This window comes from Ascaphus truei, chromosome 4 (genome assembly GCF_040206685.1).
Source record: "Ascaphus truei isolate aAscTru1 chromosome 4, aAscTru1.hap1, whole genome shotgun sequence".
NCBI lineage: Eukaryota > Metazoa > Chordata > Amphibia > Anura > Ascaphidae > Ascaphus > Ascaphus truei.
Window position 1 is genome coordinate 377,134,115 of NC_134486.1, and position 21,236 is coordinate 377,155,350.

Consider the following 21,236-nt stretch of genomic DNA (forward strand, 5'->3'; position numbering starts at 1 on the left):
CATTGCAAAGCTAAGGGGCTCAAACGTATCTCTAATGACATCTCCTGTCAAAACAATGATGTTCTTCCATTGTATCTGTGAATATTTATTAAACATTTGCAATATTCAAAGAATCTTACTTAACCTAATCTAAATGATCACGTTTCAATTCCATTCGTCAGAGAGTTACCCCTCATTCTAATGTGGCACAAGGTTCTCTCTCACGGAAGCTATTAACAGGACAGAAGGTCCAAGGATACGGACCATTTCCCAACAAAAAAGGTATGTTGATAACCTATTTGATGTTACATTACATTTTGTATTTAAACAGCGCTTTCAGATGGGTCAGTAATCCTGTCAGTAGTCATGTATATATAAAAAAATGGGACATTGTACTTATGTGTCTATAAAAACTTACCACACAAAGTCGCCCTGAACTTAGAGGTGAGCTTTTCAATTACTCCATAGGTCTCCACATAGAAGACATGATCATCCAGCGGCTCACTGGCCATCAGCTTCAGAGACTGAATATCAGCTCTATCCACTCCAACAGCGTAGATCTCTATCCCCGAGGCACGGGCTCTGGCCGCAACATCCTGCACCCTGTCTTGAGGTCTGCCATCTGTGACAATGATCGCCACTTTAGGGATGTTGAATGATGCATGGCGCGATCCAGACTTCTCGGTAAATGCCTCTTCAAGAGCAGTCTGGATGGCCAGTCCAGTCATGGTACCTGTAGACAGTGGGCCGATCTTGGAGACTGCATGCTTCATTGCAGCTTTATTGAAGTAGGTCTTGAGAAAGAATTCGGTCTTCACAGTGCTGGCATAATTTACCACAGCCACACGGGTGGCCCGCTCGCCTGTGTCTATAGTGTCAATCATGTCTGAGAGGAAGATCTTGACCTTCTCAAACTCCTCAAGGCGGACACTGCGTGAACTGTCAATGATAAACACCAGGTCCATGGGACGGCTCTTGCATGCTGTCTCTGTGAAGATAACAGCATAGAAGATAACTGAGAATGTATTTTTATGAAGAGTGAAATGTACCTTTAATAAAATGCATAGAATACTCAGTTAAGAGTTTTCAAGAAAAATAGGCCCTTTCCCCAAATAATTAGCTAAAATTGTAAAATGGGGTCATGTATCTGTACTAAAATTGTACATCATATTTTCCCATATTGTTGTAGACGTGAGCCATGCCATAACTGTGCGTGTATGATTATTATAATATGTTGGGCTAAACAGGCCTTATCAATATATATCTATAATCAATGCCTACAGCCACCACCTCTGAATTTGTAATCATTATGACAGACTCAATTTACGCTCTTAGATCATGTATCAATATACATACAGATGTACAGTACCCACTGGAAAATGACATTTGAAACGTAGATGCGTACTGCCGTGCATTTTGTAGACCAGTTTAACCCTTGTATTTCATTTCCATTTGTTCTAATATTTAAGTTACTGTCTATAAGTAGTACAGCAAAACAATATATTGGTCTTCCTATAACAAGAAGATAGACTGGAAAAGTTATAAAACTACTGATGGATGGAACACACACACCTTCTGAAGAGAAAGCGCTCATAACAATGATCATTTTCAGTTTGTCAAGAAAAATAAATAAAAAGGAATCTATAAGTATCAGTTAGCCAGTAAATATATCCCCAAGCATCTTTTGCTAGCTGTATGCTAAGTGATTATATTGTAGTTTAAGGCTTGGTTTGCTGACCTGTCTGAAACATGTGAATATGTTCACAAGTGTTCCTTATCATTATGCTTGTGGGTTTTTTGCCAAATGATTTCTTGGTGTTGGCTTACACTGTACTCGCACTGTTACAAGATAGCATCAGGTAACATCACATTGTTGGACCACATTGTACAGAACTCAGGGACTGCAGAAGAAAACATGACTGCAGCCAGTGTGGAATGTTTTTATACTCTCGAGACATAATTCCACCACAAAATCCCTTTCACCCAGATTGTACCTTGTAACAGTGGACTTATCCTTGTTCAGGTAATGTGCCTCTAATCCAGCAGTGTGGTGGTTAACTGCTGGTAGTCAATTAACAAAACACCACCTGCCTGATTAGATGGCTTAGAAAACCTGTCTTTTGAAACAGGAAGTGAGAACTCTTTAGCTGACACCTGAGCTGAACTTGGACACACACTTGTCTTGACCTCTGCCAAAAGAGAGCAGAGCTGCTTTCAAGACACAGGGAAAACTTCTAAACCTGTATGCTGACCAACCCTGGAGACAAGGGAGCTGAAGCAGGGACAGTGAAGATTTTCCCTCCAAACCACAAGGAACAGATAAGACTTTTTATATATAAGACTTCTAAACCTGGATGCTGATATTTTCTGTGCACGCATGGGTGCGGTTCCAGTAGAGCAGAGAAGCTTATTCTACAGCAGCTAACAGATAAGACTTTCATTCTTAAAAGACTGCTTTTATCTGCTTATTGCATGCTATGTGTTTGGGGTTGGGAGAATTGCTTAACTAACAGAGATGTGAATTAATTGCATAGGAGTTCACTAGAAATACTCCCAAGTGGATAGAAGCTTTGTTCCCCCCCCCCTGTGTTTGGATACTTTCCTGATGAAAAGGAAAAGGCACAATAAAGCCTATTATAATTTCACCTTATAAAGCCTCCCATTGTGTACCTCTGTGAACGTCCGTCTACATACCTCTACAAGTGTAAATGGGGGAAGTAAATCTATTATTATTAACATTTATTATATATTCCAGCATAGATCACAAAATCATTTTATACAGACGTGAACCATCTTATTGGCCAATATATCATAAAATGCTGTGATATATTGTGACTTTCTGTGCAACCATTTACCACTGGATACTTTGTCTTAGAGTTGCTCAGTGGTAATGTCTTAAAGTTGCTCAGGGGCTGAATCTGGTTTGAATCCCAATGTCAGCTGTCTCCATGAGACCTTGGGCAAGTCACTCAATCTCCCTGTGCCTCAGGACCCAAAATAAGATTGTAAGCCAGAGGTGGGCAACTCCAGTCCCCAAGGGCCAGCAACAGTTCAGGTTTTCCGGATATCCCTGCTTCTGCACAGGTGTCTCAATCAGTGGCTCAGTCAAAGACAGTCAAACACAGTCAAAGTCTGAGCCACAGATTGAGACGCCTGTGTTGAAGCAGGGATACCCGGAAAACCGGAACTGTTGGTGGCCCTTCAGGACTGGAGTTGCCCACCTCTGTTGTAAACTCTACAGGGCAGGGACTCGTGCCTACAAAATTCTATGTACTGTATAATAAAAATATATTTATGAAGTCACCGACATAGATCAAATATGTATTGTGTATATTAGTTCTGCCTCGTGTGAATATGCCGTATACGACACAGGGACAATTTGTGGTATATTGAGCCCTTTTGCTGCAAGCCCTGATAGGATTGACAGTCTAGGACACTTGGTAGCAGGGGTTTCGCCGCGACCAAATGACCGCCGGTGCTTGGCCGCAACTCACCTTGCCACCGGGGTACTCAACCGTCAGTCGCTTCCAAGCTAAGGTAAGTTCCTAACCTTAATCCTTACCCTAACACCCCTTAAATTAACCCCTTACCTTAACCACTAAAACCCCTAAAACGTACCTTATGTTAGACGCAGGCAGCGGCTCAGTGTCCAGCGGCAGATCGACTGTGGCTGAGGGTCCGTCTGCGGCCAAACACCGGTGGTCATTTGGTCACGGCGAGACGGCCGCGACAAAATGTCTCATTCCGCTGGATTGATACCAAACGGTACAAAGTTCTGTACAGAAGTCCTGTCCATCTCATGCAAGAAAAGCGGAAATAAAAAAAAACAAGAACGCTGGAGAAGCACAGACTTCACGCTGACACCGGAAAGATGGAAACTATTGTCTTGGCTACTCATTTGAGTCAGTTGTATGATGTGGGGGCATGTGCAAGCTTTGAGGGGATGCAGATGGTTTAAAAGAATTAGGCATCCAGACGATAAGAGATGGTTATGTGGGAAAAGAATAAACATTCGTGGGTATACTGTATGTATCGAGGAAAACGCAGGGCAGTTCTGGGGCAAAAACATTGCACCAGATGTTTCAAAGGAAAAATACTATGGATTTCAATGGGACGTTTCATTTCATACATATGATGCAATTTGTTGCCACAGATTGCACCACTTTTGCCTTCATACAGTACATATGCCGCTCGGAGGGAAGTTATTACAGCAGTAATATGCTTTGTGACCATATGATATTGTGTGGTTTGTCTTTAGTCACAAACAGTTACTAAGTAAAAACAACATCTAATACGAGTGTCATATTTGCGTGTCTGCAACATTTCATGGTGATGCCCCTGTTACTTGAATAGTCTGTGTACTATCCATATCATATCAAATATTTGGTTTTATTCCAAAGTTAATGTAGAGGGAGAAAGGGGGTGGCCCGGTATTAAAGGGGTTGCACCCCATTTGGCCACCCTGGACCGCACCAGGGAGACAAGGGGTTAACTGGACTGAGGTCCAGAAATGTGATTTAACCCTTGTTATGACCTGTAAATGTATTTTCCCCTGTTCCCTTGTTCCATTGTAATGTCTGTGTTAATCAGTGTCTGCATCACACACACACTAGAATCCATCCAGGAGCACGAGGGTTAATAGTTCTTTAATGATTATAGCTCTTTGTGTAGTTTTCCCGCCTTTTCAGGCACCATTTTGCAGGTCCCCATTGGCCGCCATTAGGGCTCAATGCATTCCAATGGAAGATTGTGCTGTTTTAGTCCTGTTTCCTGTAAAGACCAGCAGGTGGCGTCCGAGAGGGAGAGCGGCGGTTTCCCATTGAAAGTCAATGGGCCCATTGACTTCAATGGAGATGCCTCGAGGTAACCTTTCCAAGAACAAGTTGGCTGCCGTCCAGACCGCAAACCGCAAAGCGGATACAATGTCTAAAAAAGAGTTACAATCACTTGAGTCAAGTTCAAAGTTAATTGATGTGGGAATAAACAGTTCTAGGGCACCTAGAAATAAAATTCTTTTTGCCCCTAGTTCCGAGGCTTCCCCCCACTCGACCACCATCGGGTCCCCGAATCCTGGACCCCCGCTAAGGGTCGAACCAGATAGAGCGGGCCGCGCCATAGGCTTTGCCGGCGGCGGCAAAAACGGCTCTGAAAAATGACTAAGTGGAAAAAACTGAATTTTGGTATTCCATAGCTCCGGTTCTGGAGGGTCCAGCGGATCAGGGTTTGGGGTATCTGTAGCCACTGCTCCGGCATCGCTGCAGAACCATCCTTGACCCACTTGGACCAACCCGACGGAGTATGGACCCCCTTGAAGTTCGGGACTTTTCCCATAGACTTCAATGGCAGAAAAACCCCATTGACTTCAATGGCGGCGATTTACCATTGAAAGTCTATGGCGGAGCTGCCCGTTGTTTTCAATGGGGATTTAGTGAAAAGCTGAGATTTCTTTTTCAGTGGAGATTTTTGTATTAAAATGATTTAATGTGCATTTGTGTAACTCCGGTTCCTTAGGTCGTAGAAAGTCGCTTTTTGGACCATATGGTGTCCCAGTTCTGGCAATGCGAACTGGGAAGTTTGGACCTGCTAGACCCAACGGAACCAGATATTTTAATACTTCTATGTTTTATGCTTAATACTGTTTTCTAAGGTATGGATAAATTCCAGAGGAAATTTCTTTGGCCATAATGTAGCAGATGGCCGGAGAGGCGACCGAATGTCTAGGACTTAAGTATTGTTCAAAGAGTTTTGTCACCCTCACTGTTTATCCGAGGCTCAAACCAGAGCAGTTCTTAAGTGTTTCATTTAACACCTTCCAACAAAGGTTTTCCTGCCATAAAGCCAAATGGGTAGAATGGCTGGCATTCCATTTGCATATGTGGGGCTACAGAAATGAGACCCCAGAGTTCTACTGCGCCTGTGCCAGCTAGCAGGGGGGCATGTGTTGAAATGTGTTCCCATGTTAAAGATTGGTTGGAGGTAATTGAAAACCAATCACCGGTGCTTAATATTACAGATAGAGGGACAAAAGGTTTATAAACTGCTGTCCACCCATATATCCTTTGTCTTCGTTTGCTGATATGGTTACCTGATATCATCTGAATGATTTCCTGATTGCTGAGAGAAATGCTACATCCTACTTCTCATTCCCCAACCCCTAAGTAAGTGTACTTCTTGTTTGTTACTGTATTATCTGTTGTGTTCACCTTTATTCTAAGGAATAAATACAATTTATTATATCTTAAGCCTCGTTCAGTTCAAACCCAGTTATTTTTGTGTAATATTAATAAGCCTGTGGAAGCTATCGTCACAGTTAAACAATCACATTGTTAATGAAAGTGTAATGATGCAAGTCATCATGAAAGTAATTGTTTAGTGGAATCAATGAAATGATTAGCTGATTTATTTTGCTCAGCCACAACACACCTAATTATCATTTTTAATGTATGTTAAGATTATATTGATTGAAACATGTGCACTTTACAAATACGTTCCTGGGGGTGTCTGTGTCATTACAGGTAGATGTCGAAGATTAAACATTGTGTCGACAATCTTTTGTGTTTTGTTAAGCGAGAGTGCATCTAGAATTTGAATATCTATGACTTCCAGATGCCATCATTTCCCTGCTGCTCAAACCATGTTACCCAACCCCTAACAATACTCAAACACCAGTTTGGATGTAAAATGGGCACAGCATTTATTAAATGCATCACAGAAACTTGCCCGTGACATCTAAAGTAACCTAACCATTTAAACATCAACTTTAAAACAACCGTATCATGCCAGCCGTTGACTACTTCCAATGGCCCATTGAGAAGCCAAACCAGGTAACCACTACCCTCAAGCACCGTCCCACCACGCGTGAGATCATTTTAAACACAGAATGGGCACTGCAGCCCACCAATTTACAACGCCCTCTCGATCCCTTCCTGGTGACCCACATGAAAAATATGATATCAAAATCAATCAATCTTTCCTCAGCCAATTCCTTTCTTGTCAAAAATTCCTTTGTTGTGCCTTTTAAAAGTACCCATAACGTGCAGCCTCACTCCTCAAACCATCGGGCCGCATCCATAGTAGAACGAGCTTGCTTCCGCGCTCCTCCGTGACCCGGCGTCGCGCTTGAAATACAAACTTTGTATTGCGAAGCGCTGCTCTCCCTGTAGCGCATGTGCATGCGCTAGCGAGCGCACACTCTTTATTTATTTATAAAATGTTTTACCAGGAAGTAATAAATTGAGGGTTACCTCTAATTTTCAAGTATATCCTGGGAACAGAGTTAAGATGACAAATAATACATGGTTACAAATACAGTTACATAAGTGAACAGCCTTAGGTTTGAAAGAACTTAAACTGGTGGTGGATGTGAGAGTCTCCGGTAGATTGTTCCAGTTTTGGGGTGCACGGTAAGAGGAGGAGGAGCCGCCGGATACTTTGTTGATCCTTGGGACCATGAACAGTCTTTTAGAGTCAGATCTCAGATGGTAAGTGCTGTATGTGGTAGGGTTGAGGCATTGGTGTTGGCGTCCTAGTGTTTGTTTTGGCGTGAGCTATGTAGCTCGCTCCATATCCTGCACTATGGACAAAGCCTTCAGCTGCTGTGCTAAAGCCAACCATCATCTAGTCAAATAAAGATGAACATTTTTGCGGTTCCTTCTCCCAGTTACACTCGTAGAGATTGCAAAACCTTGCAACCAATTCCTGAATGTCCTTGGCAACAGCCTCATTTTATCTGATTCTGCCATAAAATCCCCTCCCATATCCATTCTATCCAACGCCTCACAATCCTCTGGCACTAGCAACAACATATCCGCAAAACCTCCCTTCCATATCTTTTCCTTTACTTCAGGCAATAAATGCATACCTAGCAGACTGACACTGCATAAATATGACTCCCTATGTGCCCTATCTGCCATGCGGACCTCTGCCGCCGCGCCACTTATTCCAGCCGCAGAGGATGGAGTCTCTGTTACTAATCTTCCCAGCGAAGTCTTCAATAATTCCACTAAGGCACTGTCACTCCCCTGTTCAGCCCTCTCTACCCTCACTTCAATATCACTACCCCTCCATACATTTACAGGGCCCTACTCACCCCTCCAGTCTTTTCTTCTGCTCTCTGCTAATCCTCTCTCCTTGCTGACACCACCGCTGCTCGAGATGGGCCCGGTATTCTTCTCTGTATCTCCTCCTCTTCATCCTCCACTTACATCTCTGTAGAAGGCCCTTCAGGGCCCGTGCATTGATTTCTCCACTGTTGCCAACCACGTAGTGTGTTATGGCTGCCGTCCGTCTTCTGTGCACCCTCACCATGTGGTATAGACCTCCGTCTTCGTCCGTCTCAGTCCTGCTCCCGCCAGACTGCCTCAGCATCCCACCTCATGATGGTCCTGCTCAGCGCTGTTCCTCTGCTCCTCTTCGTCACTTGGCTCGGCTCACAGAAAACCCCACCACCCTCTGCCGACTCGTGCTCCTTCCTCCGATCCTCTGCATTGCTCCATACAGGCCTGCCACTCCCCCCCCCCCCCCATAACCTGTTTTTCTGTTGATCCCCCATGATTTCTGCTGATCACAGTGTCCTCACGACAGGGCTGATGCTGGGGCTCAATTTCTCTGGATGCTTTGATGTTTTGTCCCTCTTTGTGACCGGGACATCCTCTACACACGAGGGCCCCCACTGTGCCAGCCTCATCATTTAAAGGCCCACTACCCCCTAATTATTGGTGACTTTCTGCCTTGCACCTTGTCGCCTCATCATTCTGCACTGATCCCATTCTAATTCTCATTAGCACGGACAAGCCTATGTCAGTCCTACACGCTGGATTAACAACTGCTTTAATGTCTAAAATTTACAGGTATAATACAAAAATTAAAAAAACAATAACCTAAATAAGTTTTTTTTTTTTAAATGTCTCTGTACCCCCCTCCTTCCCGTCTAAGGGTTGGTGGGCTTATCAAATGGAGTAATCTAAATTGAGAGGACTCTTTTGTGTAAGGAGGGATACTTCTCACACCTCCCGGCCTGTCAGCCAGGAAACTTCTTGGGTGTAATCTAACACTTGTCAAGGCGCCCCTAGTCTCGCAGATCCCGTTTCACACTCCAAGGGAATAGAGTGTCAGCAGTTCGCGCCTAACTCAGACAGATCAAAAGAGGTCAGGAAAACCCTTTGATGCGTGCAGACATTCTGGCCTCTCTCTGAAATTCTAGGTATAACTGAAAGCCCCAAACTTTACTAGTGTGTGTGTGTCTTAGAACAGCTCAGCCTGTCAGTCTGTCTCTGCACCCGGTTATCGAGAGGACTGTATCTGAATACCTTGCGGGGTGTACTGGAACTCTCTTTCTGCAGGACTCTTAGTGGACTAGCGGAACTAAAGCTCTGTCTGTTTGAGGTGCCCTGTTCCATATGCTCTGGTGCTTCCTGAGCCAAGAAACCAAAGTCTTTTTGAAGAATTTCTCCAGCCATCAGCTTCTGCCTGCCAGAGAGCTGATACCCTTTAACCCTTGCACCAACTAACTAGTGGAGGTTGGTGCCCGGACTAGTGGGACAGCCTCCACAGGTAATTGCACCAAGGACAAGGACTGTTTTTATCTCCAAGCGGCCCCCAGGATATTGTTATACCCCATAACAGACTGTTTCCCCAACCTGGAAACAGAGGGACTATTGCAACCGGAGGGTTCCCCTGACGATACAACGCTGGATAGCAGCCCCCAAAGCAGGAGGAAACGACAGCTCTATCACCATCAAAAAGAGTCTGGAAGGACCTTTATACCTTCTAAATTATATTTGGACTCTATTTAAATTGTGTGTGCATGTTTAAAACCTTTTATTTTGTGTTCTTCAATAAATACTCTATTATGACATGGGAAGTTTTTGTGCAGAACTGGTCAATGTGTAACATCTACTATTCACATTTATATTAAATTAGGACCTTTGACAGTGATAATAGGTATATGAATGAGTATGACCCTCTCGCAAGTTATACTTTTAATGTTACAAATCGGTGTAGCTTTACCATTGCAATGGAAGCGATGCCAGACAAGTGTCAGTCTCACAGATCTTTACCATTAGCTGTCTCATAAACTTTATTGGAATATTATTTATAAAAATCTATTTATTTTTTGATTGGTCTGGTATTCTCAAAAATGCAACTTCTATGTGGAAAACCTTGTAGTTTTTCTAACCTAACATATGAGGCATCGGCTAAAGGAAAGCATAAGCATAGCACTGTGGATATTCTGAACACATGATACATAAAGCTTGGCCCCCTGCAGACGCACTTACCAGAACTCCATCCTACTGTCTCTGTACATTCTCCCTACCTACCAATTAGACTGTAAGCTCCTCAGGGCAGGGACTCCTCTTCCTTAATGTTACTTTTATGTCTAAAGCACTCATTCCCATGATCTGTTATTTATATTATCTGTTATTTATTTGATTACCACATGTATTACTACTGTGAAGCGCTATGTACATTAATGGCGCTATATAAATAAAGACATACATACATAAGAAATGTTTGCTATACTGCAGGGTGCACATCTTGTATGAAGTGAATTCAAAATGGAGTAAAGTATCCGAACACAATTCAGTTTACATGACACATTACATCCTTGGTCATCTATGGATCAAGACAAAAGCAATGCAACTGTAAGGGACAATATACTGCTTCACATCTACCAAATAAAATAATCCTGGTGTTTTCAGTGGAACTTCTCCCTTTGATGCACATGGCGCAGATTCTTTTTGCCCCAGAATCGCAACACTTACACTATATAAATACTCATATACAATACATATATTTATGCATAGGCGGTTATTCATTAAACTGCGATAGTGCTGATCTGGGCACTATAGCACAGAAGCTCCCATTGAAGTCAGTGGGAGTTTCAGTATGATAGAGCCCCCAATCGGTCCAATTCGCAGTTTAATGGATAACCCCCCTAGACATCTTTGGGTGGTAAGATATTCAGTACACTTACCCTATGCAAACATGTCCATTTAAGAATAAGTTTATGCTGCTTGATTTCTAAACCAGAGCTTCCTAACTATACAGTGAATCTTGGAAGGAGCTCAACCCCATACATTGATCCCATGCAGCCTGGTTATTGTTGAGGGACCTTTGGGAGCTGTATTATACAGATGGTGTTACATGATTGGGCTTTCCTTTGCATGTTGCTCCATGCTGCCCTCTTCTCCCATGTTCATCACTCATGTCTTTTTGTCCCTTCTGCTTTATGTACACTACTGTATGTGGGTTATTTATCACAGTTTCCTAGCAGCAGGAAGGGTTAAAAAAAATTCACAACAAAAATACAAAAAAATCTCACTGCTTTCTATAGAATTTATGTATCTAATAAATCAGCTGAACATTATTTTTCACCAGTCCTGTCCAGCTTTTGTCATCCAGTAGGTAATACTTTGAACAGATAAGATGGAAATGCAGAACACTCCAGGGGCAAAAAATAGTATATTTTAATGCATCAAAGTGAGTGTGCATTATTGAATACATTCTGTATCTTTGTGTTATTTTACATTCCTGAGATACCAAGCCCACCCCCTCCTCCAAAAGAAAAAAAAATAAGATTGAAGGGATGTATTCAAATGAATACCCAGGATTGCAACGCAAACACTAAATACAAACCAAATAATAAAATATCATTAACCTGTGCATCTTATTTTGCTTCTGGAACAAGGCTGCATATTATCATATTATGAGAGCCAAAGAAAAATATATATAATGCTCTCTAAATCAAATAATGTGATGATAATATGGTGGTGCCTGAGCCGTCAAGATTGGCGGTGGGTGCAACTGATGAGCTGCACTAGACAGAATTTGGTTTCAGCTGAGAAGTGAAGGCATCTTTATTGCTACCACTTAACAACTAGAAGCTCATTTCGTAGTGCACTCCTAGGCTTTTACTCACTCACTCGCCCCTGAAGAATCTCCGTCAAGGAGGGAAACGCGTAGGGCGTTTTGGCGTGGTGACGTCAGCGCGAGGGAACTGAGAGAGACGGGTAGTATTAACATTTTGTGCTTGTGTTCTCTGCTGGTGCTCCTTTTAAATGCGATCGTGTCCAGGTTTAACTGGCTCTACTCGCTCAGTGGTTTTTTGCTACAGCCTGCCTCTATACTGTGTTACATTGTGTTACTCTGTCCTGTAGCTAGCAGGGATTTTGTAGCAATTAGTTGCGACTCCATGTATGCTCAATCTCACCACTGCTAGTCTGCCAGCATCTGCTACACACTGAAACCTATTCATGCACCAATGGTTCTATGACATGATAAAAGGTTATGTGTGCAGGGATCTTTGCTAAGGACAATTATTTACAGTATTGATTATTTGTTGACGGCTTACTTTACAACCACAGTAAAAATTTGTTTACTGCTTTAATACCCAGCAGAGTGTTTAGCATCAGCTTATTCTGGTCTTTTATTATTTAATAGCTTGCCGTATATACTATCTGTGTAGAGTGATTGTTAAATGTCATTGGGCGCAGAATCAATCCACGTACCACCAACCTGTTATTGAGTTGCACATACAGTGATTATATCTACTAGTTTCAATATGGTAGATTATATCTATTAGCCATAACATTATATTTATTAAATTTAGGACTAGCACACTGATTTGGGCTATTTATCAATACAGGTTGGGTGCTCGGTACGCTATGCCACATGACACACAATACACATACACAGGGCAAGCATCTTTGAGCTTTCCCAGCTGAGTAACCCACTCTCCCATCAAGGCCTATTAGGTATCACTGCTTTTGATCTGTATAATTAAGCATCAGCATATCAGACTATATACCTTGGCCATCTATCGTCTCCTCATTCCCTCCCGCCACTGTACATTATATGTATTTATTATTATCACTTTGTGTTAAGAACTTATTTTATCCCCATTATCAATTAAATGTTAAGTTTTAAAAGCCTAGGAGTGCACTACGAAATGAGCTTCTAGTTGTTAAGTGGTAGCAATAAAGATGCCTTCACTTCTCAGCTGAAACCAAATATTATCATATTATGCAGCCTTGATAAAGCTAAACAGATCAATCTAACTGGTTTCTGGAAGACTTTGCGGGTTAGTTCACTGGACTTTCAGCCTGATGAAATGAGTATAAGTTACACATTGATTTGTGTGATTACACAATTGGTGTACCATTAAAAACGACCTCATTTCAAGAGGACATAAACTTGCAGAATAAGTGGGCAACGCTGTACTGACCCCATTTTCTAACAGTATAGGCTATATATACACACCACACATCATTTGGACATCAAAAGGAATGTCTATAAATGTGTGACAATATATTTTCAGGTGATTAATAACAAACAGTTCTGCTTTGTATCCCCTAGTCATATACTTCTGCCACCTCTCCCACCACCCATATCCAAAGTGTGATCAGAGTTTACATGTATCCAATATTCTGCACTCTCTCCCCTTCCTATCACTCGGCGTCTTCTCAACCAAATCTCACCTCCACTCCTGGAGGCTACAGCAGTGGGATATCTGTAACTGCTCATTACAGTATGTGGTCACTGAGATTCCTGATCCCTTCTGCTTTCTATCTTACCTCCCCATGTGTCTGTCACACCATTTCTGATCATTTATTAACTATTGTATGTTATGATCTGTTCTTAAAACTCTCTCTGCGGTTCTTGTGCCTTTGATACTCCAGACAAATTACCTCTTTTTAACACGAGCTACAGGACATCTGACATTTCCTCATCACATTGCTCTTATCAGCATCATATTTCTTTTCTTCTTGACTCTTCAAGGTTTCATCTAATCTCTGGGATCTACCTACCTGCAGGATCTCTGATTTGCTGTTGTCTATATGCACATTTGACCTTTTTTGATACCTAATTTCTTCTTGGCTCTCGCTGCCTGCAGTCTCTTTATAATTTTCTTTTATCACGTTAGCTGTTTTCTCAGTGACTTCCCCTAACCTGTTGGATCCCTTGCATCTTTTCTGGTCCTACCTGCAGGTTGGCTCAGCTGGTTGGTCCTGGGCTGTGGCTTTTGGTGGACACTGGTGTATGGAGGACTGGCTAGCACTCCAGGTCTGGAAGCTGATGCCACTGCCCTGTTGTAACTCACAGGAGGAAACATATAACTTCTCTGAGGTGGGTATCCATACATCCTGTAATAAGTCCCATGGACAGCCACCAGCAAGAAGGCAAGGATGCAAAACGAAGACCTGCTCAGCAGCAGCTTCATGTTGGCGTTTTGTGTGTGGTGGGAACTACAGTGAAAATACACACAGAAGGATGGATAGCTTCAAACTGCCTACAAAGGGATAGTGTATCCAGAAGAGAGGCAGAGACGCCTTTTAGGTGTCATGTAACCTAGCACCGACAACCCCAAACCCCACCTATTTCCCCTCAGACATGCACACATCTCTGATCAGAGAGAAAAATCAAAGGTATATACTGTATATTCAGTATCAGGAAACAAACCAAAGATACCCGGGCACTAGTAACTTTCACTCAGTGACAGTGTTTCAGAACTCAGGATACTGCAGAATGCTGCCAGCACTCAGTCCTACATGCATAGTATAGCTTTCTGCAATGTAACACTCTGTACTATTTTGCTATGCAATAAATATCCATTATTCATACCAATTTATGGATGTGATAATTTCCACTATTTTGCTATGCAATAAATATCCATTATTCATACCAATTTATGGATGTGATAATTCTGTAGCAAAATAATGTTTGTGTTTTTAATGTAAAACAGATATAGGTGCACCTCAAACTGATATTTTTTATATTACAATCCCAATACACACACACACACACATATATATATATATATATATATATATATATATATATATATATATATATATATATATATATATATATATGTGTGTGTATTGGGATTGTAATATAAAAAAAAAAATATATATATATATATATATATATATAAACAAAAAGCAGAAACGCATGCTCCATAGTGTATTATCGTTTTAAAGCTGCAGTTCAGTCTTTTTTTTTTTTTTTTTACGTCAATAGTTTCAGTTGTGCAATCTCTAATTACCTAAAGGACTGCATAGCTGCTGGTCAATTCGTTCTCCGTCTATTGATCTGCAAAGTTTGGCGACATCTTTAAATATGGGGAATGTAAATCGTTGCTATAGGAACAAGCATGCTTGTTAAAATAGAATACAAGAAAATTGGTCTTTCAAAGTTGTTTTTTTTAAACAGAAAATGCTAAAAGTATTTTTTCTTACTACAGAACTGATTTATTAAAAAAACACACATGCAGGATATTGCCTGAACTGCAGCTTTAATACATATACTAGATTGAAGAAACATTAAAAATCCACACTCACAAACAAACATGATAAATTTGCATTTTAAAAAAACCTCATAACAGGTGGGACACTCTACTTTGCAGTATTCACAGAATCACACTGGAGACAGGATGGATCAACTCCCTGCTACAAACTCCGGTATGGAGGATTATATATATAGTGATAAAGTGATAGATGAATATTAATCATAATACACAAATATTTTGATAATATAAATATTCGCTAAAAGATTACCACTAATTCTTAACATAAATTATAAATGTTGAATAATAAATACTAAAATGTGTTTTGTGGATATGTGCATATACATTTATGACCTATTTGTGTTTAAATAAAATGATATAAATTCATTATGCGAATAGTGTATAACAATTTATATATTAAAGCTGCAGTTCAGGCAATATCCTGCATGTGTGTTTTTTTTAATAAATCAGTTCTGTAGTAAGAAAAAATACTTTTAGCATTTTCTGTTTAAAAAACAACTTTGAAAGACCAATTTTCTTGTATTCTATTTTTTACAAGCATGCTTGTTCCTATAGCAACGATTTACATTCCCCATATTTAAAGATGTCACCAAACTTTGCCGATCAATAGACGGAGAACGAATTGACCGGCAGCTATGCAGTTCTTTAGGTAATTAGAAAATGCACAACTAAAACTATTGAAGTAAAAAACTTAATAAAATATTTTTTTTTTTTAAAAAGTCTGAACTGCAGCTTTAAATGAAATAATAGTACTAGTGTCAAAACACTCATTCAGTCCATTGGGCGACAGAGTGTTAAGCCTAGAGATACAATATGTCTCTTGGCGACAGAGTTGCAAATCTATCACCTCCTTGAATTGTGGGAGGGATATATTCCAAGCCTATAATTTTTAAAGAAGTGTCATTTCTGTCATTATGGAAATATTTGGGAACACCATGTGTCTGTGTCCCATTAATAATACCACTTCTATGTTCCAAAAATCGGACATAGAGGGGACGCGTGGTGCGCCCTACATAACCCAGACCACACCCACAGGTGATCAAATATATGACATACAGGCATACCCCGCATTACCGTACGCAATGGGACCGGAGCATGTATGTAAAGTGAAAATGTACTTAAAGTGAAGCACTCCCTTTTCCCCACTTTTGATGCATGTACTATACTGCAATCGTTATATACGTGCATAACTGATGTAAATAATGCATGTGTAACAGGCTCTATAGTCTTCCCGCTTGCGCACAGCTTCGGTACAGGTAGGGAGGCAGTATTGCTGTTCAGGACGTGCTGACAGGCGCATGCGTGAGCTGCTGTTTGCCTATTGAGCGAAATGTACTTACTCGCGAGTGTACTTAAAGTGAGTGTCCTTAAAGCGGGGTATGCCTGTAATCAGTAATACAACCTTTAACTTAAAATGTCTCACTGCTGGGTGAACATCCAAATTCCTTCTTAGTCCATAAAAATTGACACATGAGAATTTTAACCCGTCCACCTTTAACATTTCCAACTCTCTTCTTTATTTGTGGGACATTATCTTGTTCTGATATGAAATTAACAGATCAAAGTTTACTTGGGGCTATTATATCTTTAACACTGGTAGCTTTGTGAAAAATAACACTTGAGTTGTTAGGAATATGTCCTTTTAAGATTGGATCACAAGCCTTAATTTTCCAACGGTTGTCTAATATGCCTCTAATTTTATTTCCAGATTGATTGAACTTGGTAATAAAGACAGATAAAAAGACTCCTGTACATCTCTTTTTATTTAACAATTCTTTTTTTCAGAAATCGATTTTTCTGATCTCCCAAAAGAATGGCTCAGAGACTTTGCTCTAGTATAGGACTGATCAACCAGGCAGTGGTTATAATTCTTTTCAAGAAAAAGATTTTTCAGTATAATTTTATTTCTCAAAATGACTAGGTAAGTAGTCAGGATAGGGCGTCAGCCCCTACATTCAAAGATCCCGGCTTATACTTCAGGGAGAATTGGTAATTGTTTAGAGCCGCCAGCCATCGGTGCCCTGCTGCGTCCAATTTGGCCGAGGTATTGATGTACGTGAGGGGATTGTTATCCGTCCTTACCTCAAACGTAACACCGTACAGGTAATCGTGGAGCTTTTCCGTGATGGCCCATTTGAGAGCCAGGAATTCCAACTTGTGGACAGGGTATTTCTGTTCACTGGGTGTCAGACTGCGGCTGATGTAGGCCACTGGTCGAAGGCCCTCGGGGTGCTTCTGGTGCAAGATGGCGCCCAAGCCATTTAGACTGGCATCCACATGCAGAATGTATGGTTGTTCTGGATCAGCATACGCAAGCACCGGCGCTTCGGTCAGACTTTTTTTCAACTTCAGGAAGGCCCGTTCACACTCAGGCATCCATTTATCGCCAAACAGTTGACGGGCCGACGTGGCCTTCCTTCCTGTGTCTTCGGGGTATATCTTCAACAGATTGGTCAGGGGTTTAGCTCGACTAGAGTACCCTTCTACAAAGCGGCGATAATAACGGCAGAAACCCAGGAAGGATCGCAGCTCCGTGACATTCTCAGGACAAGGCCAGTTCACGACCGCTTCTACTTTGGCTGGGTCGGTGGCGATTCCTTGAGCTGACATGATGTGTCCCACGTAAGTCACCGAGGTGTGACAGAATCGACACTTGTCGAGGGACAATTTCAACCCTTCTTTCCCAAGACGGTCTATCACTTTCAGCAGTTTCTCTTCGTGCTCTTCCAGAGTTCTTCCGAAGACAATGATATCATCCAGGTAAACTAGACACTCCCGAGGGTTCATGTCCCTGATAGTCTTCTCCATCAGCCTTTGGAAGGTAGCAGGGGCCTCACATATACCTTGGGGCATACGTGTAAATTGGTAGAACCCCAGGGGGCAGACGAAGGCTGTTTTCTCCTGATGCTCTGCATTCATGGGTACCTGATAGTATCCAGATCGTAGATCGAGCCCGCTGAACCATTGGCTTCCGTTCAGAGCATTCAGGATCTCTTCAATGCGAGGAAGGTTGTACTGGTCCGGTATCGTACGATTGTTCAGGGTTCGATAGTCGACACACAGTCGTACGGATCCGTTCTTTTTTCTCACCACCACTATGGGAGAGGCGTAAGGGCTTCGAGACTCCGTCAAAATCCCAGCGGTCTCCATTTCTTGCAAGACGTTCCTCACATCGTCCACATCCCTAGGGGCGATGTGATGACAGCGTTCACGGAACGGAGTGGCATCACTCAGTCTAATGGCATGTTGAGCGCTGCGACTGCACCCCACATCCATCTCACTCGTGGAGAACACAGTCCGTCGTTTATTCAATTGGGTTGTCAGCCGCTCTTTCCACTCAGTGGGCAATGTCGACTCGACGAAATTGAAGTCCAGATCGACTAACCGCTCACCCGCTGCCGCCGCATTCACCTGGGGCATTGTTTCCACAGGGCTGACCGGATATATGCAACCCAGACTCTGTCCGGCATCAAGTTCCATCGGGAATGGGGAGATGTTCTGCACATATACGTAAGTTCGTAGAGGGATTTTAGTCGTCCACTCCCTCACTTCGGGTAGTACCCTATACCCTCTCTGAACTTCTTCCTCAGGGGTACTCTCCAGAGAGAAGAGCTGTTCGTTCTCATCTCGCTCGGGATAACAGCACCAGACGGCCATTCGTTGCACTCCCCCTGGTAATATGGTCGTCAGTCCGTGTTGACTATTGTAGAGATCCCCGTGACGCTCCAAGGCATATACCCGGTTGCACTCCTCTCTTAGGACGGGATCTAGGAGCGAATTGGCCAGCGGCAACTCATTGGTCTCTTTCAGGTGTGCTCTGATTACAGCTTGTACTTCCCAAGATGATCGGATACTTGCAATAGTCTTGGGGCTCCGGGCATACCATTGCCGCTACATGCATGGGGTGTTTCTTGCCTGTGTTCAGTTGGAGTATTTCCAGTTGAACCCTTACAATCCCATCGATGGGGTAGTCTTCATTACTTAACCCCCTAACCTTCATATGTTCGGCCGATCTCAGGGGGCAGTGTCTAAGGTGCTGGTCATAGAACTTGCGGTATATAATGGTCACTTGGGATTCCGTGTCCAGTAGGGCAGATGCATAGATCCCTTCCAGTACAACAGGCATGATGGCCGCGGGGCCTACTTGACTGTAAGCTTCCCTTGGTAATGCGTCATCACTGGGGCCGGAGTCAGAAGGGGCATCTTTGGTTCCAGGAGGGGGTTCTGGGTCAGACTCTGCCATTTGTACGCGGCAGACCATGGACCAGGCTGAGTTTCCTCTATCGGGAGGTTTTTCCTCTGGAGGATCCTCCTTCTCCGGACAGTTACTGGAGAAGTGGCCCTTCTTACCGCAGTTATAGCACACAACCTCGCGGCGTTCTGGACGAACCTTGGACGGGGAAGGTGGTCTGTCGGAGGGTTTTGGCTTGTACCCCTTGGATGGGGCGGCAGACCATTCCTTCTTCTCCATAGAACCCTTTCCCTTTGAGCTGGAGGGGCTCTTGGGTTTTGCGGTAGAGTGTAAAAAAGCATGTGCCTCCTGAATTTTCACCTGGCGCAGCAATCTGGTGAACGTAGGGGGACTCCCTTCCATTAGTTTGCTGCAGAGCATATTGGCTATGGGGTGAGTGGGGCTTGATCCCCGCAGGTACTGCTTATGATGCGCCTCATCCATCCCAGAGGCGGGAATCAGCTTACGATTGAGTAGGATTCCCAAGACCAGTTGCAGGCGGTGTATAAAGGCCGACAAGTCCTCCCCCTCCTTCTGATAGAGATTATAGTGTTTCGTCCAGATCGCTCCTTCATCTTCTGCTAGTCCGTACGCTTCCAGCAGGAATTCCACCATCTCCAACGCTGTCAACGTGTTGGTCCCTGTGGATGGTTACAATGGTAGAAGCGGGAGGCCTGAGACACTCCATGATATGCTGCCTTTTTACTGTGCCAGTGCACAACCATTCCTCTATGACTTTTAACGCATTCTCCCTCCAAAGGTCTATCCTTTCCTCCCCCTGTGGTGTTGGAAGTACTCCCGAGAAGGCCTTGAGTTTCCGGTAGTTTTGTGACTGGGAGGCCATGGTGATGGCTTCTACGAATTGTGGTAGCGTCACCCCCATTTTGGAACCTTCATTAGTTACCATACTGTCTCTGATAGGCCGGGAGTTCATCCAACGGGGGGCGGGTGCTAGTGAAGGGGGCTGACTGTCAGCCCAACTAGTGGCTCCCGTGAGAGCGCTTGGAGTAAAGGAGACTTTGGGTGGGAGACGGTCTACCCGGTTTGGGGTACTTGACACTGGGGCAGTTGGTGGCCAAGTACTGGTGGACGGTTCATCTGGAACCTGAGTAGGGCCCCTTGATGAAAACATTTCCCGTATTACTGGTAAATCCGAGTATATAAGGGGGTAGCCTTCTGGCGGGGCCTCGGGGGCTACTAGGGTGTTCGGGGCCGTTTCTTGGCATATGTCCCGCCCCACAGTGAATAGTTTAGCGCTCCAATTAAAAGTAGAGTCAAACACCCTGCCCCGGTACCATACTTTATCTGGCCCTAGGAGCTTCCTCAGCGAGTCCCGGATGTCATTTTCCACCACTAACGCTGGAACATTCCCTACGGCCACGACTTAACTAGGTGGTTCTCGGGAGGAGATGGCCCAAGCATGGACCTCTTGACTTGAGGAAATTACCATGTTGCTGATCTCTTAGGATACTGATTTGACTAGGGCACCCCAGGTCTGAATCTCAGCAGCGCCTCCAAATGTGACAGGTATTCCCTCTATCCCAATCACAGGTATTGTGTGAGTGTGTGGGAACCTATCTGTTACCAGGTGTGGTGCATATACCTGTAGGTTCACAAGAGGCCTGAGCCTCCACTGATTGGGAACCTGGGGTGAGTCCTTCGATCTGGTTTACAGCGCCTCCACCTGTGCAGGGTTCTAGAAATGTAGAAGGTTGCCTA

At 43.1% G+C, this 21,236-nt stretch overlaps 1 protein-coding gene across 1 annotated transcript in view; it reads right to left on the minus strand.

Moving 5' to 3' along the window:
- Positions 1-14,200, minus strand: part of MATN3 (matrilin 3) — a 34,995-nt gene extending 20,795 nt beyond the window's left edge. Inside the window, exons 1-2 of the mRNA XM_075595070.1 lie at positions 13,963-14,200; positions 398-967 (exon numbers count right to left, since the gene is read on the minus strand). Of these exons, the coding sequence (XP_075451185.1) occupies positions 398-967; positions 13,963-14,200 (808 nt within the window). The remainder of the gene's footprint in view (positions 1-397; positions 968-13,962) is intronic.
- Positions 14,201-21,236: the final 7,036 nt, after the last annotated feature.